This window comes from Camelus ferus, chromosome 22 (genome assembly GCF_009834535.1).
Source record: "Camelus ferus isolate YT-003-E chromosome 22, BCGSAC_Cfer_1.0, whole genome shotgun sequence".
NCBI classification, from domain to species: Eukaryota; Metazoa; Chordata; class Mammalia; order Artiodactyla; family Camelidae; genus Camelus; species Camelus ferus.
Window position 1 is genome coordinate 22,854,215 of NC_045717.1, and position 25,292 is coordinate 22,879,506.

The following is a 25,292-nucleotide window of genomic DNA, read 5'->3' on the forward strand; positions in this document are numbered from 1 at the left end:
TCACTCCAGAGCACCCCAAGCTGAAAATAATAAAGGTGGTTCTACTCACCAGAGATGAACGGACAGGTCCTGAGGGGGACCCTGGGGACACAGACACCGAGACTCAGCGGAAAGGGCTCAGGGAGGCAGCAGGCGTCAGGGCACTTCATTCATTCATTCATTCATTCATTCATTCCATTGTCATTTATTGGGTGCCTATTACATGCCCGGCACTGCGCTCTTCACTACAAATACAGTCCCAGAATCCAGGGAGAGAGACTGACCCAGTACCAAGCGAGCCAGGGGTTGCCCTGACAGCCTGCTTTAGCATGACGCTCAAGCTAAGAATGCTTTTTACATTTTTAAGTGGTTGCAAAAAATCACAAGAAGTATACTTCCTGGCAGGAGGAGGTGACATGAAATTCACACGTCAGGTCTGTAAGCTCCGTTTTGTTGGAACGTGGCCATGCCCGCCCATTTACAGGTCACTTGTGTCTGTTTTCGCTTTGCTGCAGCAGAGCTGAGTAGCCACAAAAGGGAGTCTCTGATCCCCTGAAGCTGAAACTATTTACGATCTGTCTATTTACAGAAAAAGTTTGCCAATCCCTGATCCAAATAAATGTAAAAGTGCTCATTTCCATCACTTTGCACCCATCAGGATGGCTACTGTTTAAAAAAAAAAAACGTTGTCAAACAAACAGACAGACAGACAAGAACAGCTGTTGGTAAGAATATAGAGAAACTGAAACTCTAATAAGAGTTTCATTACTGGCACTCCTACATCACTGGCAGGCATGTAAAATGGTACAGCCACTTCGGAGAACAGATGACAGCTCCTCAGAAAAATAAAAATAGAATTATCAAATAATCCAACAGTTCTTCTCCTGGAAATAGACCCAGATGAATTGGAGAGAAAAAAAGGGACTCAGGGAGATATTTATACTTCAGTGTTCAAACAGCTCTAACCACATAGACAAAAGGTGGAAGCAACTCAAACGTCCATCAACAGATAAACAGATAAACAAAGCGTAGGAAACACACACAGTGGACAGCTCATTCAGCCTTAACAAAGAAGGAATTTCGGACACACGCTCCAACTTGAGTGAACACTGAGGACACGATACTCAGTGAAATAAGCCAGACACAGAGGGGCGAAGGCGGTCTCACCCCACTTATGTGAGGTCCCTAGAGGAGTCAGACTCATAGAGACAGGCAGCTGAATGGTAGCCACCAGGGCCTGGCGAATTGCGGGAATGGGGAGTCAGTGTTTCACAGGTACAGAATGTCACTTCTACAAGATGAAGAGTCCTGGAGGTGGGTGGTGGTGATGGTTGCACAACAAGGTAGAGGTACTCAGTAACACTCAACTGTACACTTAAAAAATGGTAAATTTTATGTTACAGATATTTTACCATAATTTTACAAAATAATGAGAGGAATGAGGAACCATCACCTCGAACTAGTTCCAAAACATCACCCCAAAAGGAAACACGTACCCATTACCCATTAAGCAGTTATTCTCTGTGCCCTTCACTTCTGGCACCTGGATGCCATCAATTTGTTTTCTGTCCCTGTGGATGTACCTACTTTAGATATTTCATATCAGTGGAATCATTGTAAAACGTACTAAGGTACCTCTGAATCATACACGTTAAAATTGTGCATTTTATGTTATGCAAATTTTACCTCTGTTTTTTAAAGGGGGGGGAATAATTAAATGTTCTATGTACAGGGATATGTAAATCCCAACATATATTGGGGAAGGGGACCAGCTGCAAAATAGTGAATATTGAACCTTCTGAATAAACTATGGGGCAAATGAGAACCCATATCTCTACTTGCATCTGCCTTAATAAACTCGAGAGAGACATATAAGAAATGAATAATAGTAGTTACTTTGTCAGATGGGTGGTGCCGGGAGGGTGCGAAGCCTCAAATAGAAAGGAGAATTGCCTTTTTTTTCCCCCTATCTTTTCTCAGCGCCTTCATTGTAGTGGGAGAAAAGGAGGCAGAGATGAGTGCAGCTTTAAAGAGGTAGTTACATAAGGAGGCAGAAATTGGAGAGGTGCCCAGTGCTCGAGTGCCAATGTCCCACACTGGAAAGACCCAGACTTCTTGGGAAAATGGTTGATTCCAAGACTGCGGCAGAAAAAGCACTAGATAAGTCTGGTATCGTGCTGGAAAGTAAGGAAGGGCTCGGAGAACAATGCGGACACATCAAAAGGGCAGAAAAGCCAGCCTGTAGGGGCTCACACTGGCCAAGGCTGAGACAATTTTAAAATAAAAATCCAGGAACATTTCTGGAGATAGATAGATAATACAGAGCTACCTAGTTAGATATACAGACGATTGATCAGTGGCTACACAGACACACAGGTAAGTACACAGGTGAGTTTCTCCCCAGTGCTGTCCACCCTTATGGACCCTCTCTGGACACCCCCTTGCCCTCGCTCCATCCGACCTGAAGCACTCACATGCACGTAGGGCTTGACTCTGTTACAGGGAAACCAGCCAACATCGTTGGTCGACGTATTCCTGCCCTAAAAAGATGGGAGGGAAAGATGGACAGAGAGGTTACAGGCATCTGTGATGTGTGTGTGTATGTGTGTCTGCCCATCTTTCACCCAATGGCCACTCTGCTTGTTGATCTATCTCTCTGTAGCCAGGATGACCCAGAGAGGTGCCAGCAAGTGTCAACTTCCTGGGAAGACCACCAGCTCATGAGGACCAGGCCACCCACAGAAAGCCCCATCAATGTCACCCTCCCAGAGTGGCCTTCCACGGCCAGAGTCCAGGGGGCCATGATCCCACTTCCCAAGGTCACTTACACCCTGACCCCACACTCGGGTCTTTCTCCATCACTCCCATGGCCCCAGCCTGTACCTCCCACCAGTTCTGATCAGCCTCAGCCTTGGTGAGCTCCACGATGTCTCCAGGGTTGAGCCGTAGGAAAGGTCCAATGGCTCCCGGGGGCGGAGGCAGCCCATAGTACTCCTGGAACACCTCCATCTTGGGCAGACCTGGAGGGAAGGGAAGGAGACAGGACACTGTGGTTGGCAGTAGAGGGCTTTCCAACCCGAGTCTCACCCCGCAGCAGGATGGCGAAAATTAAAAAGACTATACGAAGGGGTGGCGAGGGTGGGAATCCACTTGGGAAAACTCTCTGCAGGAACCGCTAAAGCTAATTCCATTCCCATATAGATCACCAAGAGAAATGACAGCACAGGTCCACAGAGAGTCACAGGCAGGAATTCACAAGAGCCCTCAAAATTGGCAACAAACTGAATGTCCTCCATAAGATGGACAAACACAGCGGGCAATAACCATACCATGGAATACAATACCGCCAGGAAAAAGAACAAAGTACTGCTTCAAGCAACCATACTGCTCTGTAGAATGTCATTTGTATGAAGTTCAAAGACAAGTAAAACAGATCAATGATGATGGAGTTCAGCTAGTGGTTCCTGCTGGGAAGAAGGGCTGACTAGCCATGAATATGACCAGCAGGTCCATCCAGTAAAACTTGCCGGGATGATGGAAATGTTCTGTCCATCGATCTGAGTGGTGGTTACGTGGGTAGAAATTTATTGAGCCATACACTTAAGATTTATTCCATTTTTTATAATAGCTACAAACAAGTGTGACCTTTAAAAGTTGTGAATCATTATATTGTACCCCTGTAACTTACATAATATTCATACATCAACTCTACTTCAATTTTAAAAAGATTTACTCATTTCATATACATTTTGGTATGTATTTTCCATCTGAATCAAAAGCATATATATCTATAAATAATGGACATGTGAGCAGGTATATATTGGATATGAAGTAAATACATAGTGGGCATATACACATATACACACTCGCATTTGTATTTCATCCTACTGAAGACATTCGGGTTGTTTCTGGATTTTGACAAATAAAGCCAATATATACACTTTTGTGTACAGCTGATTTTATACATATATTATGATATTATGTATGTAAATAATATATATCATATATATATATTCCTGCTATTGAGGATGCTTGAGTTGCTTCTAACTTTTGACTATTGCGGATAAAGCTGGTGTATCCATACCTACCTACAGATATCTATAGACACCCATCTATAAGTCAACGTAGATAGGCAGACAGATAGGGGGATAGATGGATAGACAGATGGATAGATACGAAACTGAGTCTTTGCACTGATTCTGTATGACTATAAGCAAAGAGTTTATGTCTCCTGGCCACGCCAGGTTCTCACTTCTTTAATAATGCCTTGCCCTCTTGCTTCCTAGCCTTCGCATGAGCTGTTCCCTCTGCCTGGAACACTCGTGCCTTCTCCACCTGTGTAACTCCTTCTCATCCCTCAAGTGTCCACTCTAATGCCTCCTCCTCTGAGAAGCCCTCCCTGAAGACTCAGATTCATCTGGTCCCCAAGTTTCATGCTCCGGAAAACCCTCTACTTTGCCGACCCCAACTGTAACGACTTAGCCAAAGTCTGTTTCCTGCTACCAGCCTGAGCGCTTTGGGAGGAGAAGCAGCCCTTGTTCAGTCACCATGTGCCCCAGACAGCATATATATAGGAGGCACTGATAAAAACCACCCACCGCTGCTGTGATCCCACAGACTCCATCAACACGTAGACGAACCCAGGTCGCAGCAGCCCCCGCCCCCGCCCCGCCAAAAGGAATTCTGTCTCGGCCAGACTGCGTCTCCCACTCACCGCCCTCCGGATGGACCACCCTATTGTGGTAAGTTTCGGTGATACAGAATCAACAGGAGAGGGGATGAGGACAGCTCGCAGAGGTGTGCCCAGCCAGCTGAGACTACAGAAGGAATTTGTAAGCAAGAAAAAAAAAAACGGGGGTGGGGTGGGGAGTGCAGTGAATAATCAACGTGAATGGGAGCACTTGAGCAAAGCAAACAAAGAATTTCAGACAGTTATTTACAAATTCCTTTCGGGTTTCTAGGACTGGAACAAATGCTTTATAAGCGGGACACTACGTGGTCACTAAGAATTGTTGAGATCGGTCCCTGGGCCAGCGTCACTGAGGCGAAGACCAGATTTCTTTCCGCCCCGCACAGCGCCCCCTGCTGACTCACCCAACTCATTCCTCTTTTTGTCCTGAGCACGACGATGTAGCTTATCCTGGAGGGAGAGACCAAGAAAACAAGCAGGGCGGCTCATCAGCCCTCATCTGAGCACCCAGAGGAGGAGCGCGCCCACTGCCTGGGTCTCCCGGGTCCTCCCTTCCTTACCACCTCCACCCGCCATGATTTTCCACGCACACATGGGGGGCGAGGGAGGGTCTTACCTTCTTCATATTTCCTGTAAAATCTATCGGAGGATACAGGAAATACTAGTTAGAGTGGAAAATCGCCCGCGCAGAAGCAAGCCCGCCTCCCACCCTCAGTCCCTGGTACCTTGCCCATGTCGGCCACACGGAGGGACCCTCCCCAGACACTCCTTGTGCGCAGGCGCCCGGCACCGCTGACAGCGGTATCCCTGATAGAAGGTGCCTCTAGGATGCAGGGAGGAGACAAAGGAGATTCGGTGACGTTGAACGGACACAGCCAATCGCTTTGCCAATAATGTGAGGGGCCCCTCTGGGCTCTCTTTAGAGCAGGAGAGAGATGGAGAAGCTGAAAATCAGAGGGCAGCCTCCCACCTCCCAGCTCATAGGGATGGCACGCAGGGGCCCTGACTACAGAGCAGGAGCCCACCCAGCCCGGGACCCAGGTCCATCCTCCGAGGCGCCTCACCTCAGCAGCATCTGACAAGCCTTGCAGGACGTGGTCTCCTCAAAGGAGAACATCTGGAAGTCGTGTCCATTGGCTGTGGCATTCTCGGGGTAGATGTTGGAGCTGGAGAGAGAAGTCCAAGCAACGGAACAGTGTTTGGCCATAAAAGGAACAAAGTACCAATACCCGCTGTAATGCGGATGAAGCAAGACTTCAGTCCTTTTTACGGCTGAATACTGTTCAACTGCATGGGTCTGCCCTGTTGTATTTCTCCATCCACCCACCGATGGACATTTGGGTTGCTGTCACATTGTCAGCTCTTGTGACTAGCGCTGCCTTGAACATAGTAAAGACAGAAAGCAGATTAGCGGTTGCCAAGGGCAGGGAGGTGGGGAAGGGAGAGTGACTGCCTCATAGGTGCAGGGTCTCCTTTCAGGGGGATGAAAATGTTCCAGAACTAGATAGAGATGGTGGTTGCACAACATTGTAAATGTACAAATGCCATTGAACTGAACGCTTCAAAATGGCTAAGTTTTTGGTTAGATGAATTTCATCTCGAGAAAAAGGAGGAGGAAGAGAACAATGAGGAGGAAGGATTTCCAGAATGATGGCTGGCTCTTACAAAGCCTTGGCATTCTGGGGATGCAGATAGTCTTAAAGGCCTGTCCCTCCAATTTCCCAGACGAGAAAACTGAGGTTCAGAGTGGTCCCACAGTATGTCAAGGCAGGGGTGAGACCAGGGCACAGAATTGCCTCCCAGCCCCTGCATCTACGTGATACGAATCCTCTGAGGATAGAAAGATGGAGGTGGGGACAGAGGTCTCACATGGCCATCTCAAACTGCTCCATCCATTTCTTCTTCAGTTCTCGTGTCTTGAAGAACAGCTCATAGCCCTGGGCACCTTGGTCTTCGATCAGGAGAAACATGTGAGTCCACTGCAGGGAAGCAGGGTTCAGAATGAAGGTGCCCGCCCTGCAAAGGGACGGGCCACATGCCCACTGACCCTTCCACTGTGGGGAGAGGAGGGTCAAGCCAACAGCAGGCTGCCTGCTCCCAGGAGAGCCCCGCACATGTCGCCGTGAAAAGTGCTGCCCAGGAAAAGCAAATACACACCCACAAATCTAAAATCACACACACGCAAGCACACACACGGGCATCCTAAGAGCTAAGCGGAGAGCTCAGGCTGCACTGAGGCTTCCCAGCATGGAGGTCCCCCAGTTATGGCCTCAGAAACTTACCTTTTTGTTGTCCCGCTCTCCAGAGGAGTCATCTCGAACCTGGAAGCTGTGAAGGTTCACAAAGTCCTTGAGGTCGTAGGAGTCCCCTCGGCGCTTACAGATGAGTAGAGCTTTGTCGAGCAGGAAGGCGTACCTGGAAGCAGCTGGGTCAGGCTCTTCCCAAAGTCCCCGCCAGCTCCCTGCCTGATCCCCTCCACCTTCCCGGCCCCGCCCTGCCGTCCCTCGAGGATACTTGTCCTTTTCCTCCTCGGTGGTCAGCTTGGTTATCTGTCCATCTTGACCTCACTCATATGATCTGTGCCACCTGTCCTGTCAGCTGTTGTTCTGGGTCCAGCCACACATCCAGGCTGCCTCTGCCCTGCCTTTCCACCTAGGCTCCACCCTCTGGGCCGGGTGGCCCCACCCACCTGTCTATCTGGAAATCTAGCCCCGCCCCTGCCAGGCTCCGTCCCAGATCCGTGTTGGCTCCGCCCACCTGTCCATCTTGGAGCGCCGCTCCACCGAAGTGATCTTGAGCTCGCCATCGATCTTGGGCCGGCCGTAGTGGGCCAGAGACTGGTCCTGCACAACAGGCAGGGTGTCTGGCAAGGGGCTGCCAAGGAGGAGACTAACCCCCCCCCCGCCCCGCGGCCACACCCCTGGCCCGCCCCACCCCGCGCCCTCACCAGGTTCTCGATGGACAGCTGGAAGTTGGTGATCTGCCGCAGCGTCTCGTTGTCCCGCTTGACCTCGTTCACGCACTGCGCCAGATCCTGGGGGTGGGACGAGAGTGAGCCTGGGTCCCCCAACGTGGTCCAATCCCCTGTCTAGCTGGGGACAGGAGGTCAGCCCCACTAGGGGCCGGCAGGAGGCTTAAAGAGGGTGTCCACAGTATGTCACTGTCCCCAAGGGGGGTACTTCGAATCGCTCACTGGGCATACAGGGGTGTCACCTGCGGAGGTGGTGGTGGCGGGGGGTTCCCCGTGGATGTGACCGTGCCTGGGTGGGACTCACAGACTCGAACGTGTATGTTCCTGTGTGTCACCATGATCCCTGTGTGTGACCACTCACCCTCATGGCATCCAGGGCCAGTCGCAAGTTCTCCTTCTCCACTGTATCCTGCGTGTGTTTCACCAGCTCCTGCGGGACCCACAGAGATGCACATCCCCCAGGCCTGCCCTCCCCTCCTGGGGGGACTTCTGAACAAGCCTGGCCCACCAACTCCTTCTTCCTCCTTCTGCCATCCCCACAAGCTGGGGCATGGCCCCAGGGACTCCTCGCAAAGAGTCCCAGAGCCCAGTCCCCAGAAGCCCCTGCAGGGAGGTAGACATGCCAAGCCCATGCCTGGACCACCCCGCATTGTGTACCTGGAGAAGGAGGTGGTATTTGAGTACCCGCTGCATGGGCACCATCAGCAGGTCTCGTAAGGTGAACCTCCCATTGTTCGCCCGCTGAGAACATTCCTGGGGGATCGGAGAAAGGGGTGAGCAAGAAGAGGTAAAGGCAGATGGGGATTCTTCTAGAACCTGAAGCATCAGGTCTCCCCCCAGGAAATAAGGAAGGAAGAATGTCTCAGAGCTAGGGATGATTTAAGAGCCAGTTGGAAGGCTGCCTGGAGTAAAGTCCCAGGATTCCTCAGCTGAGTGGGGCTGGAGAAGGGGAGATAGACAGGTAGAGGGTCCCCACCGTGGAGACCATGGACGGTGCAACAGAGGCTCATCCTCCCTGTCCTGTCTGTGCTTCTGCCAGACATATGGGTTCAGGCTGGGGTTCAGTCCAGGATCGGGGCTTGGCTGGGATCGGGGCTCCATGTGAAGTTGGCATTCAGCCCAGACTTGGGGCACAGCCAGGGCTGGGGTTCAGTTTGGAGCCAGAGTTCAGGACAGGGTCGGAACCTCAGCCTAGGGTCAGGGTTCAGCTGGGATCAGAGCTCAGCACTCTGGTCCATCTCCTCTGCTCCATTGCTCCCCTCTTGGCTGGTCAGTCCCTGCCTCCCCAAACCTGCAGCAGGCAGACCCCTGGCTGGGCTGCAATGGAAAGTGACACCATCTCCAGCTCAGTCTCTTCTCAACTGCCCCCGGAGCCTGGGAAGGAGTGGGAGCCCCCCACCCCTGACCCAAGACGTAGCCTGGCACACGCCCACCTCCAGCTTCATCTGCACATCCTCCCGGGCTGTGGCCACGTGGTCCAGGTGCTTGCTGGCCGACTCCACCTGGCTGCAGTAGCGGCCGTAGATGAGGAACCTGCGGGAAGAGGACAGGTGGCCAGGTAATAGTGGCCAGCACCAAGGTCAGGCCAATCTGGGTGGCAGTCCCAGCCCCACTTCTTCCTGGCTGGGTGCCACTGAGCCTCAGTCTCCCTGTCTGTAAAATGGGCACCTCCCACATGGGGTATCATAGCATGAAATAAGATAATGCATAAAAAGCTCTCAGCACAGCACCCAGTGTATAGTCTTTGCTTGATGTTCATTTACTTAGTAAGCATTTATTGAGCACCAACTGTGTACCGGGCCCTGTAATAAGCACCTAATGCATTCAATTTATTCAATCTTCATCACACCCTAGGAGGTATGTTCCTGCATCACACTGATTTTACAGATGTCAACACAGAAGCACAGAGAGGTTGAGTGACTTTCCAATGCCACACAGCTCCCACGAGAAAGAGCTGGGAATTTAACCAGAGATGGGCAGTCCCTTGCCTATGAGCAAAGAAGGAAAAGTCCTCTCTGTCCAGCAGTCTCTGGGGACAAAGCCTCCCAAATGCCCAGTCTGGGCAGGGCAGGATGACCTCCGGAGGTCTGGGCTGGTCAGCTGGGTCTCACCTCTCCTTGTATTTGATGAAGACCTGGTAGAGGTTGGGTGCACTGGGGCTGGCCAGGGCTTCCTTCATCTCCTTTAGGAAGTGGGTGTGCACACGAAGCAGGTCCTACTTGGAGGGAGGGGTGAGGGATGGGGCCAGAGCCTGGTGCTTGGGGTGCCGGGCATCCACCCACCCTGTGCCATTCATCTCCCAACCCCTACACTCCAGGGACTAGTGAGGCGGCAGACCATCTCCACTGGACAGAAGCCCAGGAGGGCTGGGGATGGGCCGGCTCACCTCAATGTTGATGAAGATGATCTCGATGTCTTGAGGTTTAAGGAACCGTTGCAAGGGCTTCAAAAAGTACTGTGGGAGGGGGTGGGGAGAGGAAAGGATGAAGGAGGGTGAGACTCCTCCCTTCGGTGCAGTCCCAGAGACACAAGGAGGAGAAGAGAGATGGAAAGAGACAAACAGAAACAGAGAGAGAGAAAGAGAGATGTGCAGAAAGAGGACAGAGGCAAGGAAACAAAGATGGACAGTAAAGGAAAGAAAAGAGAGGTGGAGAAAGTCCACATGGAAACCTGTGCAGGACTGTTCGTAGCAGAATTACTCATAAGAGCCAAAAACTGGAAACAACCCAAAAGTCCATCAATGGATGAATGGATAACAACATGTGGTCCGGCCATGAAAAGGAACAAAGCACAGACGCTCGCTACAACGTGGATGAACCTTGAAAACGTGACGCTCCGTGAGAAGCCAGACACAAGAGACTACAGCGTGTATGAGTCCATTTACGTGAAACGTCCAGAATAAGCAAACCCATAAAGACAGAAGGGACAGCAGTGGTTGCCAGGGGCTGGGGGAGCGCCAGGGCTTTTGAGGTGACGTCTGAGGGGCACAGGCTTTCTTTGGGGGGGGGGGGGGAATGATGAAAATGGTCTAAAATTAAACAGTGGTGATGGTTGCACCCGCTTGTGAATCTTTCAAAAAGCACTAAATTGCGGCTGTTAAATGGGGCACTTGCACGGGATACTGACGCACTCCCAGCAGCGCTGGCGGAAAGGAGACGGCCAAAGGGAAGAGGAACCGGAAAGTCAGAGACAGTAATGGAGCAAACGGACAGAGACGAGGATGCAAGACAGGGTAGAAGCGAGGATGGAGGCAGAGAGAAAGGGAGATAGAGAGAGGAAACCGGGGGCAAAGAAGCCCAAAGCCCCAGGCTCGTCTGGGACACCCGCCGCCTCTCCGCGGGCGCGCACCCGCCCGCCCGGCTCCCGCGCATGCGCCTGGCAGCGGCCGAGTCGGCGCGCCGCACCTGCTGAATGGAGCCCAGCGTGTCCGTGTACTTCTCCTCCGTCTGCTGGATCTCCCGCAGACAGCAGCACCGCTTGTCGTACTCTGTCATCTTGGGCTGAGAGAGGGAAGGGGAAGCCGGTGTTGGGGGGCCCCGGGCTGCGCCCCGCCCCTGCCCGGGCCCGGCCCTGCGCCCCCACACACCTGCATGGGCACCGGCTCCGTGCGCATGAGATCCTCATAGATCTCGTCGCCCTCGGCCTCCTCGTTCTCCACGCAGTCGTACAGGTCCTCATCCTCCTCCACTGTGTCGCTGCGGGACGCGGAGTCAGGCGGGGCCAGGGGGACCCCGAGACCAGGGGCCCCTCAGATCCCCTGGGGCAGGGTCGTGTCCCCTCAGACCCCCAGGGCAGGGTCGTGGTCCCAGACACTCACTCGATCTGGTCGGACAGGCCACTGTAGATGTCTTCATCACCCACACTCTCCTCCTCAGTAGGGAAGGGCCTGGGGGAGTCAGGACGGTATGAGCCAGAGGTCCTGGGGGGCCAGGTCGGGAGGGGGCTTCAAGGAGGAGGACTGGGACTGAATGGGTCCGAAGCTGTCAGCTCAGGTGGCTACTCACATGATCCCTTTGTTCTGGGCAATTGTGGTCCAGGACAGAGCGGACAGGGTGTAGATGACCTGTGAAAAGGCGGTGGCTGCTCCGCAAACCCCTTGCCACCCCAACTCCAGAACACAGCCTCCAAGCACCTGACCTTGAAGTTGGACTCCATGTCCCTTGGGGGCTTAAGTTGGGATAGTCCCACCTTCCCATCCCCCCCACGTCAGCATGTCACTGTTCCCACCACTTGACTCCTTTGTTCTATTTAATCCTCATAACCACTCAGAGAGGATGGGATGATCTTATTTCCATGTTACAGACAAGGGACCTAGGGCTCAGAGAGGCACAGCCACATATCTGAGGTCACACAGCAAGTGGTGGAGCAGGAACTCAAACTCAGTTCCACGTGTCCTAAGCCAGGCTCTTTGCACCTGTTTGGTCTGGCCCATCTGCCCTTCCCTGTCAGCCCTTGGCTTGCCCGGTGTAGACATTCATGGAAATGAATTGAAATCCAATCTTTGGGCGCTAGGTGTCTGCTCATAGGCAGCTCAGTCTCAGCTCACCTTCCCAAAATCCTGCACATCGAAGAGGTCAAAGGCCTCAAAGAGCTCACTTCGTTTGAGGCCAAACTTCTCATAGCAAGTAGACAAGAAGGTACGGATATTCTTAAGGCACAGGAACTGTGGAGAGAGAAATGAGGATGGAGGAAATACAATGGGACAGGGGAGAAGCTGACCCTTGGCTGTCTGACTTGGGGACTGGCACAGAAGAGGAAAAAGAAGGCACAGCACCCTCCTCAAGGAAGATCAAGCTGTACCTGAAGCGAGATCTACCCAAGAATTTTTTTTAATGAGGAAATATTTATAAGATACAAAGTTAACCATTAACCAATAACAAAATGTGGTATATATGTATAATGGAAATGACTCAGCCATTCAAAAGGAATGAAGTTTTTATTTATGCCACAACATGGATAAACCTTGGAAACATTATGCTAAGTGAAATAAGCCAGACACAGAAGGAAGAATATTGTGTGATTCCACTTACATGAGGTCCCTAGAATAGGCAAATCCATAGAGACAGAAAGTAGGATGGTGGATACCAGGGGCTGGGGGAAGGGAATAGGGAGGTAGTGTTTAATGGGGACAGAATTTCTGTTGGAGATGATGAACAAGCTTTGGATATAGTTGTAATGGTGACACAACACTGTGAATGTATTCAACGCCACTGGAACAGTACACTTACAAATAGTTAACATGACAAATACTATTTTATTTATGTATTATTCATATATTTTCATAGGAATTTATATTTATATTATTTTGTTTATATATAATGATAAATATGTACAGTTCCACAATCTTAAAATTTTACCATTAATCATCTTAGAATATACCCTTCAGCAGCATTTAATACATTCACAATGTTTTGCACCATCACCCCATCTAGATCCAAGAGGAAGCCCTGCACCCATTAAGTGGTCACTTGGAAACCCCCCTCTCCTCTCCTTGGCAACCACTAGTCTGACTTCTGTCTCTATGCATTCATCTATGTGTATCAACTGATACTGGATACACAAAATGAGGTGTAGCCAAACAACGTTGTCCCCTCCACTGGGAATGCATCTTCCTGTGTTATGATCTGAATTGTGTCACCCCCAAAATACATGTGTTGACATCCTAAACCCCAGGACCTCAGGAGATGAGTGTGTTTGGAGATGGGGCCTTTAAAAGAGGTAAGTAAGTTGAAATGAGATCCTAAAGGTGAGCTTTCATCCAGTCTGACTGGTGTCTTTATAAGAAGAGATTAGGACACAGACACACACAGAGCGAAGACCACGTGGGGACACGGGGAGAAGCTGGCCGTCTGCAAGCCAAGGAGAGAGGCCTCAGAAGAAAACCCCTGCTGACGCCTGCAACTCAGACTTCCAGCCTCCACACCTACATGAGAACACATGCCTGTTGTTTAAGCCCCCCAGGTGTGTGGCGCTTTGTCAGGGCAGCCCAGGCAAACTCACTCACCCCAGTGTGCACAAGGCTCCTGGCCACCTTCTTCAGGTCTTTGCTCAAATGTCACCTTCTCCGTGAGGCCTCTCTGACCTCCCTATTTTCAACGCCACCCTCCTCCTTTGGCATTTTCCATCCCCTCCACCTGCACTTCACTTCTTTTCTTTACGGCCCATCTCCAGCCCTTAGAATGTCAGTTTCAGGAGGGCAGGGCCATCGCTTCACTTCTTAGTGGATACCCAGCATCTGGAACAGAGCCTCCATAGATACGTGTTGAATGGATGGATGGCAGCGAGGGCCCGGAAACCCGCATGTTTAACAAGCTCTCCAGGCGACGCCCAGGTAATTGCTCACGCCTACTCTGTGACTCTACAGATTGCAATATTTGCATTTAGGGGATGCCTCCTACACGTGGTTGGGCATTCAGACTTATTCCGTTCTCTTGATAACCCTGTGAGTTTTTAATGTCCATTTTACCTATGAAGACGCAGGCTCAGAGAGGAAAGGAAAGTTGCCCAAGATTATTAGCAGCAAGGGTGAAGTCTGTGGCATAGAAAACAAACTTACGGCCACCAGAGGGAAAAGGGTGGAGGAGGGATAAATTAGGAGTTTGGGATTAGCAGAAACAAACTATTGTATATAAAATAGGCAAGCAACAAGGACCTACTGTAGAGCACAGGGAACTATAGTCAATATCTTGTAATAATCTATAATGGAAAAGAACCTGAAAAAGAATATACAGATGTGTATGTGTGTGTGTATAACTGAATCACTTTGTTGTACACCCGAAACTAACACAACATTGTAAATCAACTATATTTCAATTTAAAAAAAAAGAGTAAGTCCATGGAGGAGTTGAAATTTAAAGCCAGGATGTTGTGAATCTAAAGCTGACTTTCTTGGCTGTAGCTTCACTTAATTGCCTCTTACGCAGTGAAAGCCAGCATTATTACAAGAAATTGAATGTAGTTCCCTGTGCTATGCAGTAGGACCTCATTGTTTATCTATTTTATATACAGTAGTGTGTATCTGTTAATCCCAAACTCCTAATTTATCCCTCCCCTGCCCTTTCCCCTTTGGTAATCATAGTTTGTTTTGTGTGTCTGTGAGTCTATTTTTGGTTTATGAATAAGATTTGCATCATTTTTTTAGATTCCACGTATAAGTAATATCAGATGATATTTGTCTTTGTCTGATTTATTTCACTTAATATGATCATCTCTAGGTCCATCCATGTTGCTGCAAATGGCATTATTTCAATCTTTTTATGGCTAATGTTCACATATATATAACATTTCCTTTATCCAGTCACCTGTCAATGGACATTTAGGTTGTTTCCATGTCTTGGCTATCGTATATATATATATGTTTTTAATGTACATATTTTTAAAGAAAAAGTATATATATTTAGGGTTACGACAGGCCGATTTGATATACTTACTCATGGTGAAAGGATTACTACAGTAGGAGCTTATTAACATATCAATCCTTCCCGTAGTTGTCATGTTTCTGTGTGTGATGAAATCTACTCTCAGCATCTTTAGAGTGTTCAGTACAGTACCACTAAGTACCACCGTCATGCCTGTATCCTAGACCTCCAGACTGACTCATCTTACGTAGCTGCAAGTCTGTACCCTTTAACCGACATCTCCCCATCTTCCCACCACCACTCCCAGCCTCTGGTAACCATCTTTCTACTCACTACTTCTATGGGTTTCTCTCTCTCCCTCTCTCTCTCTCCCCCCCCCCCCTCCATATATGTATACGGAATCCCTACAAAAATCTTGCAAGGTTATTACTATTATCATCATTTTACAGATAAAGAAACCGAGGCAGGGAGAGACAGCTGGAATGCGGACTCTGGCAGCTACATTTGTGAATCAATTCAATAGCCAGTGTTCATCATATCCATGTATCTCACTGCCATCTTCAGACTGTATCTTCTTTTCAAGTATTGCCACGTCCACAGCCTACCTGGGTTATTCTATGTGGATCAGGGACTTTCAGTTCACTCTAACATAAATAAATATTTCAGTATTTAAGAAGAGAACTTGACATCCTACTATCAAAGGAAACTAGGATCAAGTGCTAAGTAAATGGCAGCCAATGTAAAATAAATATGATGTGAACAGTGTTGTTGCATTCAAGTTAGATCCTGTTGCCTGCCCAAGGCCTGTTCTCTCTGTCAAAAAGAGATTAGCAACAGTTAGAGAAGCATAAAAGACACAGTAGCAATTCAATATCCACTGGTGATCAAAAGAAAAAGAGAGGGGAAAAAAGAATCCTTGACAAAGCAGAAATGGAAAGGAACTTCGGTAACCTAAGTGGATTTTCAAAAAACCTTAAACCTTGTTTTAAGGAAAAAGCAAAACATTATCCTCTAAAGTGAAATGTTGCAAAGATTTTCTTTGAAATCAGAACAAAGACAAGGGTGCCTGCTGTCCTTCCCTGTTACTACTGTACTGAAGACCCTAGCCTGCATTGCAAGACAAGACCAAGAAATAAAAGGAAAGAAAGAAATGAAAGAAATACCATGGTCACTTTTGCAGATGATATGATTGTCAACATAGAAAACCCAAAAGAATACACAAATAGATAACTGGAAGTAATAAAATAGTACTGTTACTGAAAACAAAACCAACGTACAAAGTTTACTGTGTGTCAGTAGATCAGCAACAATCAATCAGAAAAATGTGTGTGCGGTTTTTTGTTTTTTTTTTTAAGATTAAATTTGGGAGATTTTAGAATAAGCAAAACTAACCTATGGTGATAGAAATCAAATCAGTGGTTGTTTCTGGGGTGGGGAGGGTGATGGAGATTGACTCAGAAAGGCCACAAGTCATGGAAAATTCTGTCTTGGTGAGGGTGTGGTGCGTAGCACAAGTGTATACATTTGCTAGAGCTGACTGAATGGTAAATTGAAGAACTGAGCATGACCCTGTATGTAAATTGGACTTTGATTTTAAAAGGATAGCATTTCCTGTAGCTTAAAAAATGTAAAACAAACAAAAAAGCTGATTAATATCTAATGTTTCTAACAAAAGAAGTACAAACCTTTTATGGAGTAAATTATAAATTTTATGGAAAGATATGAAAGAAGATCTAAGTAAATAGAGTGAAATATATACTCATTATAGAGACTCAGAGTTTTTAAAATGTCCGCCATCTCCAAAATTGAGTGATACATTCAACGTAATTTCAGTTAAAATCCCAAAATGATTTTTTATTGAACATCTTTAGTGTGAACATCACTAAACTCCAGAGCTTTCTCTCGAACCTACTATCTTCAACCCCTGGAGCCAGGAGGGGGATGCTGGTAAGGTAGGGAACAGGATGGAGAATAAACCCCAAAGTGCTCCTAATCCAGAAGGTTATGGGAAGACCTCCCTACTTGCTGTGTGTCTTTGGGCAAGTCACCTCTCCTCTCTGAACTTATTTCCTCACCTACAAAATGGACCATCATAATGTCTACTGTGTCATGTTGTTTTAAGTCAATAGAATAATGCATGGAAAGGGCTTGGCATGGTGTGAGCCCTCAATATCTGGAAATGATCACTGTCATCCTCACTACCATTCACATCACCATTATCACCATAATCATACCCATGGTTATCACCATCATTGCCATCATGATTAGCACATCATTATTATTATCACCACCACCATCACCATCATCGATATCACCTTCATAGTCACCATTATCGCCACCGTCATCATCTTCTTCATCGTCATCACCATCAGTATTACCATCATAATCATCTTTAACACCACCATCATCACTATCTTCATCATCATCACCATCAACAACTTCATCGCCATCAACATCTTCATCACCATCAACATCATCAGCCCTATTACCATCATAATCACCAATATCACCATCACCACCACCATCACCATCACTATCACGGACGTCATCATCACTATCTTTATCTTAGTTCCAGCCAGAAAGCCCAAGAGCATTCACTGATTCATCAATTTTCAGACCTGGAAAAGACATCAGATGTCAACCAGTCTCCAATGTTCATCCCCCAGAGAGAGGAAAAAAACCCAGAGAGGGAGAAGAAGGACCTATTCAAAGTCACAAAGCAAACTGGGTATCTCTTACCACCTCCCAGGCCTTAGTTCTATTCCTGCTGCCTACCTGTGACAGAGGCCACTGGCCATCCAGCAGAATGCATGCTTTCTCTTCCAGAATATGGAATTGGTGCTGGAAATGTGGCTGCCCAGCCAAGGACTATATTTTCCATCCCTTGCAAGTGGGTGTGGCCATATGACTAGTTCTACTAGCCAGTGAGATGTGAGTATTTGCCTTGTGCATCATTTGGGGGGCAGCGTACTTAAGAAGTGGAATTGCCTTCTCCCTGTTACCTGCAAGCTGGACAGAAATGATGATGAGACTCTAAGGGATGGCAAAGCCACAAATGGAAATAGTCCCTGAATCATCCCATGAAGAATAAACTCCCACCTGGTACCAGGAGGAACATCGGACTCTTATGTGAACAAGAAATAAATTTCTGTTGTGTTAAGTCACCGAAAAGGCTTATCTGTTACAGCAGCTAATGTTATCCTAATGCAATAGCCTTAAGGACCAGAGCCAACTGCCATCTGTCTGATCCTCAGAGGCCCCATGACTGCCTACTCTAGCTCTCTTTGCCAATTGTTCCACAAATTATACACATGGAAATAAACAAATTTCCATGGGCTGGAATCCAGGCTAAAAGTTCCTCTCACATCAGTCCAGTAAACTCCTACTCGTTCTTCAAGTCCCATCCCCAAAACCTCTAGGAAGCCTCCCTTAATTTTTTTTGCCCAAGTGGAGTCCTCAGTCTCACTCTCCCACCCCAGGATAATGTCTCTCCCCAGCCCCAGGGCTGACCACTAGGTCTGTGACCTGCTGTGTCCCCTCCACCAGGAGAAAGCAGGGCCCAGGTCTGGGTCACCTCTGGAGCCTGGACATGTGGTGACATGCAGTAGTGCCCAATGAGTGTTTATTGAATAAATAAACAACATGGGGGTAACTGGAGGAGAGTCTGGACCCCTTCCCTGCTCCAGGGTCGGGTTTTCAGAACAACAGCTGGAAACACTGCATTTTCAATACCATCAACTTCTTCATTTACAACCAGGGAAACAGATTCCTTCATTCACCAGTGGGCACTTCAAATTGGACAGGTTCAAGGCCGATGTCGTGGCCACTTTGAACTCACTCCCGCACCAGCCTCCTCTCCTCCATTGCTATCCAGTGACTCTCCTTAGGAAGCCAGGATGATTCTCACACACCCCAGGCTTCATAATCAAGTTAGATTAAGTTTACGGATTGTTTTCCCCAAACCAGCAATGCATCTAAGTGTTTTGCGTTCAGTTAATCCTTCACTTCCAGCAATCAGGGGGTCCTTTGGATGCACCATCCAAACTATGTCTCAACTTCCAGCCCTTCTCACCATTCCCACTCAAATCCTAGAGCAGCCACCACCATCTGTCACCTTTGTGACTGTAACAGCCCCCTCGGTGGTCTCCCTGGCTCATGTTTCACCCCTCCCAGCCCACCGCCACACAGTAGATCTGACCATGTCACCCTCCCTTTGAAACCTTGCCGTGGTTCCCCAACAACCTCAGGATGAAGTCCAGCCTCACCATGGCCTGCGAGATAATTCTGCAAGAACTGTCTCACTCTACCTCCCCTCCCTCAGCCCCAATCAGGTAAAAATGGTTGCCATACCCTAAATGCAACATATTTTACATTTTCTTGCCTCTACGCCTTGTCCATGTTATCCCCTCTGCCTGAATGCCCCTTGTGGTGATTACAAATATTTTTCAACTCCTACCATCTAGAATTGCAGTCTGTTTCCCCACCTTCTGTGTCTGGGCTGGGCTTGTGGCTTGCTTTGGCCAAGAGAATGCAGCGGAAGTAGCACTGTATAAGTTTTGAGCTTATGAATGAATCCCCATTTGACAGATGGGACAACTGAAGTTCAGAAAGGAGCTAGCCCCTTCTGAGGCTACCCAGGTAGGAATGGGGAGCCAGATACCAGCTCTGGACCCAGAGGCCTTGCTCCTAACCTCTGCACCCCACTACCTCTTCAAACCATGCCAGGCTGCCTCATGGTGCCACATTGCGGGAGGCATAATGGGGAACTGAGCACGTGACAGGAACCACATGTACCACTCTCCAACCCAGCAGCCTTTGCGGGATCATAGGCTGACTCCAGACAGGGCTTGCAGGTCACCAGGGGCAACAGAACAGATGGCCCCATCTGGCCTGAGGGAGGAAGTTCCCTGCTGACCTCAGGGAGATCAGCTGAGCCTTAAGACTGCTTCCCCCTAGTCATGTGACACCTCAAAAGGGGACAGGAGGTATGACTCATCAGCCCTCCGGGTGGAGCAGGGCCGGCTAAAGAAAGGGGCTCCCTCCAACAGCAGTAGTGACTGGGGTTAGACCACTAGAAGGACTTCCTGGCAGCCTGAAGTGTGGGCGACGGTAAAGGACTAGAGGCCTTTTGAACAATATCGGAGGGGCATGTGAGAATATTTCCTCCCTATTGGGGGAGGGAGGCAACCCCTCAGCTCCTCTCCTCCTTTCACCAGAGTTGGGCTGGCACCTTGCCCATATGCAAATCAGCACCCAGACACTTCCCTTTTGCCTGCAGGTCCCCCATCATCACAGCCCCTGCCTAAGACAAAGAGAGAGCTGGAAAGGTTGGTTAGTTTGCCACCCTCTTTCAGGGAACCAGCGTGCAGGGACAGAAGCTCTTTTTGGTGGCGGAAAGAGGGGGATGGTGTGGGGGGGGTGGGAGCAGGAGAAGGAACCCAGAACTGAGCTGCATCAATCAGCTCCCCCACCCCCACCTCAGCCCCAGGGAGCTGGCCGGAAACAGGAAATACCTGTTACCAGTGCCTGCTGGGGAGACACAGAAAGAGGGGGCCCTCTGCATTCAGCCCTTGCAGCCCCTTAATCTTGGCGTTGCAAGACTTCATCTTGTAGGCCAGAGAGGGTGTGCATGCTGTGCACCCTTTTTGAAGCTCGCAAGCAGAGGTGCAGAGTATAAACTCCTCTTCCTGGACTTCAAAGCCCTCCCTGGGCCAGCCCATCTCTATCCTCTCCCCTCACCTCCCACCCAGCATGCACTCAGCATCTCACTGCCAGGCTCACCACCAGTCGAGGGGATCAGACAGGGTCTGACTTCCAGCCCAGCCACTGCAAGCTGAGGGATCTTGTATGGGTCATTGCACCTCCTGGTGTCTCTATTTCCTCATCATCACAGTGGGACTAAAACATACCAACCTAATCACTCTAGCCCCTGGCCCACCAGGCAGGATCGTACATTCAACAGCAAGCATGTATTGAGTGCCTACTGTGTGCCACACCCTGGGACCTGACAGTGACCAAGACAGACATATCCCTGTCCCCACAGAGCTTACAGTCCAGGGAGGAGGCAGACACTAAGCAGAGTCACACGAATAACTGATTGATTATAACTGTGGTGACTGACTACGTGAAAAACCAGCTCCCTGTGGGATCTGGTTAAGGAGGTGATGTGTCTGGTAAAGCCAAGACTAAGAGACAAAGAGGAACAAAGAGAAGGATTCCGGGAAACCCTCACACGCAGCCAGTGGGGCTGTCAAATGGCGCAACCACTTTGGGAAAACGCTTTGGCAGTTGCTTAAAAAGTTAGGCATGCTCCTTCCATATGACCTATTCCATGCTCAGGCGTTCACTCAAGGGAAATAAAGGTAAGTGTCCATGTGAATGTTCAGAGCAGCTTTATCTGTGACAACCAAAAAGTGGAGGCAACTCAAACATCAAAAGGACAGGAGAATGGATAAGCAAACTGCAGTATATCTGTGTGATGGAATACTACTCAGCCATAATAAGGAATAAAGAACTCAGCTCAATGGTAGAGCACATGCTTGGCATGCACGAGGTCCTTGGTTCAATCCCCAGTATCTGCATTAAATAAATAAATAAAAACAACAGGATGTCTGTTTAAAAAAAAAAAACTAAGACATGCAACAGTTCAATGAATCACAAAAAATTATGCTGAGTAAAAGAACCAGCCTCAAAGGCTACATATCATAAGACCCCATTTTCCATTTCTATAAAACTCTAGAAGGTACCTAGTAGGGAGGAACAAAGCTGACTCCATATTGGGTCTGTTTCTTTTACCTAAGCGTTTGACACAAGTTGCCTATAGCCTGAAACACACAAATAGCCCCTTCACAAGGCTCTGACCTTTGAAGGTATAACACTTTCCCATTCATATACAGATAAAAAGTTACAGAATAGAGAATAACTTTTGTCTTGTTGGAGGATAACGGGGACATCATGACCTGACTTACGTGGACAGATGCAAGAACAAAGGATTCTGGCACCAAGAAGTCTGCAACAACCAAACACACCTCCTCCCCGTTTTAGTGTAAATGAAGCCTAAATTCTAACTCAGGGGAAGATGGCTCTTTGGGACGCTGGTCCACCATCTTCTCAGTCTGCTGGCTTTCCAAACAGTCACTACTCCTTGCCCCAGCAATTCCTCTCTCGATTTACTGGCCTGTCATGCAGAAAGCAGTACGAATCTGGCTCAGTAACAGATGCAAATCAATCTATAGGGACCAAAGGCAGATCAGGTATTGTTTGGGGGTGGCAGATAGGGGTTAGGAGGGAGGGATTACAAAAGGGCAGGAGAAAATTTAGAGGTGACATGTCTGTTCACTCTCTTGATTGTGGGGCTGGTTTCACAGGTCACATATTCCAAATTTATCAAATTGTATATTTTAAATATGTCATTTCTTGTACGCTAATATAACTTTTGAAAAGCCAGAGGGAGACCAGATTCCTGCTGTGTCTTTCCCCTAAAACTAGGAGGTTTAGGGGAGATTTTAGGGAGTGAGAAAATGGGAAAAAAGGAATATTTTAAGCCACCATTCATCAATAATGCAAAATGTACTATCCTGTTGCATTTTCATCCCTACCTTTGATAAAACAAAATAAGTGAGAGACAAGTATATGATTTTTCTGTCCAAACAAATCTTTAACTTTAGAGTGTTGGGGCCGGGGAGGGGGTTGCTTCAGGTGAAGGGAACAGCATGCAAGGGGGTTCCAGTCATTCAGCCATCCCTTCGTTGATTCAGAAAATATTTATTGAGCATCTGTTATGCTGTAGGTACTGGTCTAAGTGCTGTGAATACAGCCGTGAACAAGAGATTCACATCTTTACCCAAGTGAAACTGACATTCTGACAGAAAGAGACATTCAACAAATGTGTTATGTGAATATAGCTTGTTAGAAGGTGGTAAATATTAAGGAAGAAAATTAAGATTAGGGGATGGGGGGTGCCAGGGGAGTGCAATACTAAATGAAAGGGTCAGGAAAGGCTCATTTGAGTAAAGTCTTGAAGGAAGGAATGATCTAGGTGGGTGTCTGAAGGAAAAGCATTCCAGGCAGAGGGAACAGCCAGTGCAAAACAAAGGTCTTGAAGCTGGACACTGCGGTGCTTTGGCGGAAGAAGCTGGAGGTCAGTGTAGCTAGCGCAGAGTGAGAAAGGGGGAGTGGCAGGGAGTGAACCAAAGATGGTATCAGATGCTGATCTGCCAAAACGGGGGCTGTGTGAACGACATGGGGCAAGCGCACTCACAAGAGCATCCCACCAATTTGTCGTATCTCCCCGAGCCCCTGAGAGGGAAGCACAAAGGGCTGATGCCTTTTAAAGCATTTCTTCCAACTCCCCCTAGTCTTCTGCTCAATCACAGATCAGACTGAAGGCAACAGCCCCACATGCCTTGGGGTGCTCAGATGCTGCACCTATCTGGGCGTCAATCTGGGTGCCCCAGGCAGACAAGCATCCCAAGACAGCCATCCCAAGGCAGAGGTCGGGAAGCTGCTCTTTGAGGAGCTATGAAGGGGCTGAGGGTTTTCTGCCTGGACTAGAGGCGACTTGGAGGAAGCCAGGGATGTAATCACAGGCAGAAGATCTCTGACGGGCTGTCTGGAGGAAGGACGATTAGCTGTGTGCTGTGGCCTGTGGCAAGGAGGGTCCTAAGAAAGAGAAGATCTGGGTTTGATCTGAACGGTAAAGCCAGCAGAGCGATTAAAGCTGAGGAGGACCCTGCCACGGGAAATAAAACCATTGCATATCATCAATTCTCAGGCAAACAGCAGTCACAGCAGCTCTCTTTAACTGAGATGATACACTGAGTTCAAAGAGGCAGTCACTTGCTCCAAGTCTGTGAGGGTTATTAGCCTGCTTGCTCTCAGGTCTTCTCCCTGCCTCTCCTTTTGCTTTGCTCTGTATCGAAGGGAACTACATTTCCCAGGTGCCTTTGCACCCTGGCTTCCGGGTAGTTTCAGCCAATGGGAGGCCCAGGCAGGAGATCAGAGGGCGGGAGGAAGAGAGAAGCCAGGGTACTTCTCCCTCTTCTGCTCGGCCTCTCCGCCAGCAAATATAACTGCTCTGTGTTCTTAGCTCCCAGAAGTCAGCGCTTGCCCAGAGATCTAGCTCCCTTTAAATGGTTCTGGTCCCTGGGCCCTGGTCACACCACCTCCTCCTATTGTTTCTCCAGCCTAGTGGCTAATCTCTGGGTAGCCTTAGTGTCACCCAGCTGTCTTCTCAGCAACTCCATCATCCGCTAACCAATTCCCTGAATTAAATTCTCTCTGTTTGAAAGACCTAAGATGATTTCTATTTTCTGGGCTGAACCCTGACCAGGGGAACCAAAAATTTAAATCCAAGACTATCTTCATAACCACTTGAAAAGCTCATATGCCCTGCCTACCCCAAAGAGGCAATATCCCTATAGGTTTTGTGGACTGGCCACTTGGGTTCAAATCCCAGGATAGCTCCTTATTCAACTAGGCATTATTCACTGGGTTACTAAACTTTCCATGTTTCTTTTTCCTCATCTGTGAAATTAGGATAATATCAGGTAATAGGTTGGGCTTTCCAAAGATGGCTATAAAAATATTATCTATTCAGGATGCCCTTCTGCAGTGTGACTTGTTACACCCCTTGAGTTTGATTCCCCTCCCCTTGAATCTAGGCTGGTCTTAGGGACTTGCTTGTCCCTGAGAATGCAGTCAGGTGGCACCGTATGATTTCTAAGTAGGTCAGAAAAAACCCTCCATCTTCCGCTTTGGTCTCTTGAGAAACACTTGCTCTCTCTTTCTCTCTCTCCACACTCCTTCTCCAAAAGCCAGTAACCATGTTGGGAGGGAGCCCAAGCCACATGGAGAGGTTCCTGGCTGGTGCTCCAGGCAGTAGCCTCAAATCATCCCAGTCCAGGCACCCCACAGGCGAGTAAAGAATCCTCCAGGTGATTCCAGCCCCCAGACATTCCAGGTTTCTCATCACGGAGCTGGCAAACCGTCATCACCGTGGCCTGCCTGAATTCCAAACTCACAGAACCTGTGAGGAGGACAACGCAGTGGTCATCTTGCATCGCTGAGTCGGGGCCGGTTTGCTTCACGGTTAACAGATCACCAAAACACGAACGTACCTACTCCATGGATTTGCTGAGAAAATCAAATGAGTTCATAAGTAAGTATTTAGAACAGCTCTTGCAGGTAGGAAGTGCTCAATAAATGGGCCCTCTTTCTGTTGTTATTCATTATGCTCTCTGAATCAATTCCCACCTGTGTCACTAACACTGCTCTTTTCAAAGTATCAAGACCT

At 48.5% G+C, this 25,292-nt stretch overlaps 1 protein-coding gene across 1 annotated transcript in view; it reads right to left on the reverse strand.

The window, feature by feature from the left end:
* Window positions 1–25,292, reverse strand: part of VAV1 (vav guanine nucleotide exchange factor 1) — a 47,754-nt gene that overhangs the window by 11,389 nt on the left and 11,073 nt on the right. The window contains exons 2-22 of the mRNA XM_032465742.1: window positions 12,187–12,303; window positions 11,645–11,703; window positions 11,458–11,526; window positions 11,227–11,335; window positions 11,045–11,140; window positions 10,027–10,095; window positions 9,752–9,855; window positions 9,074–9,173; window positions 8,298–8,393; window positions 8,002–8,070; window positions 7,617–7,703; window positions 7,427–7,512; window positions 6,952–7,084; window positions 6,539–6,648; window positions 5,734–5,835; window positions 5,395–5,492; window positions 5,286–5,308; window positions 5,074–5,119; window positions 2,863–2,999; window positions 2,454–2,519; window positions 50–81 (exon numbers count right to left, since the gene is read on the reverse strand). Of these exons, the coding sequence (XP_032321633.1) occupies window positions 50–81; window positions 2,454–2,519; window positions 2,863–2,999; window positions 5,074–5,119; window positions 5,286–5,308; window positions 5,395–5,492; window positions 5,734–5,835; window positions 6,539–6,648; window positions 6,952–7,084; window positions 7,427–7,512; window positions 7,617–7,703; window positions 8,002–8,070; window positions 8,298–8,393; window positions 9,074–9,173; window positions 9,752–9,855; window positions 10,027–10,095; window positions 11,045–11,140; window positions 11,227–11,335; window positions 11,458–11,526; window positions 11,645–11,703; window positions 12,187–12,303 (1,808 nt within the window). The remainder of the gene's footprint in view (window positions 1–49; window positions 82–2,453; window positions 2,520–2,862; window positions 3,000–5,073; window positions 5,120–5,285; window positions 5,309–5,394; window positions 5,493–5,733; window positions 5,836–6,538; window positions 6,649–6,951; window positions 7,085–7,426; window positions 7,513–7,616; window positions 7,704–8,001; window positions 8,071–8,297; window positions 8,394–9,073; window positions 9,174–9,751; window positions 9,856–10,026; window positions 10,096–11,044; window positions 11,141–11,226; window positions 11,336–11,457; window positions 11,527–11,644; window positions 11,704–12,186; window positions 12,304–25,292) is intronic.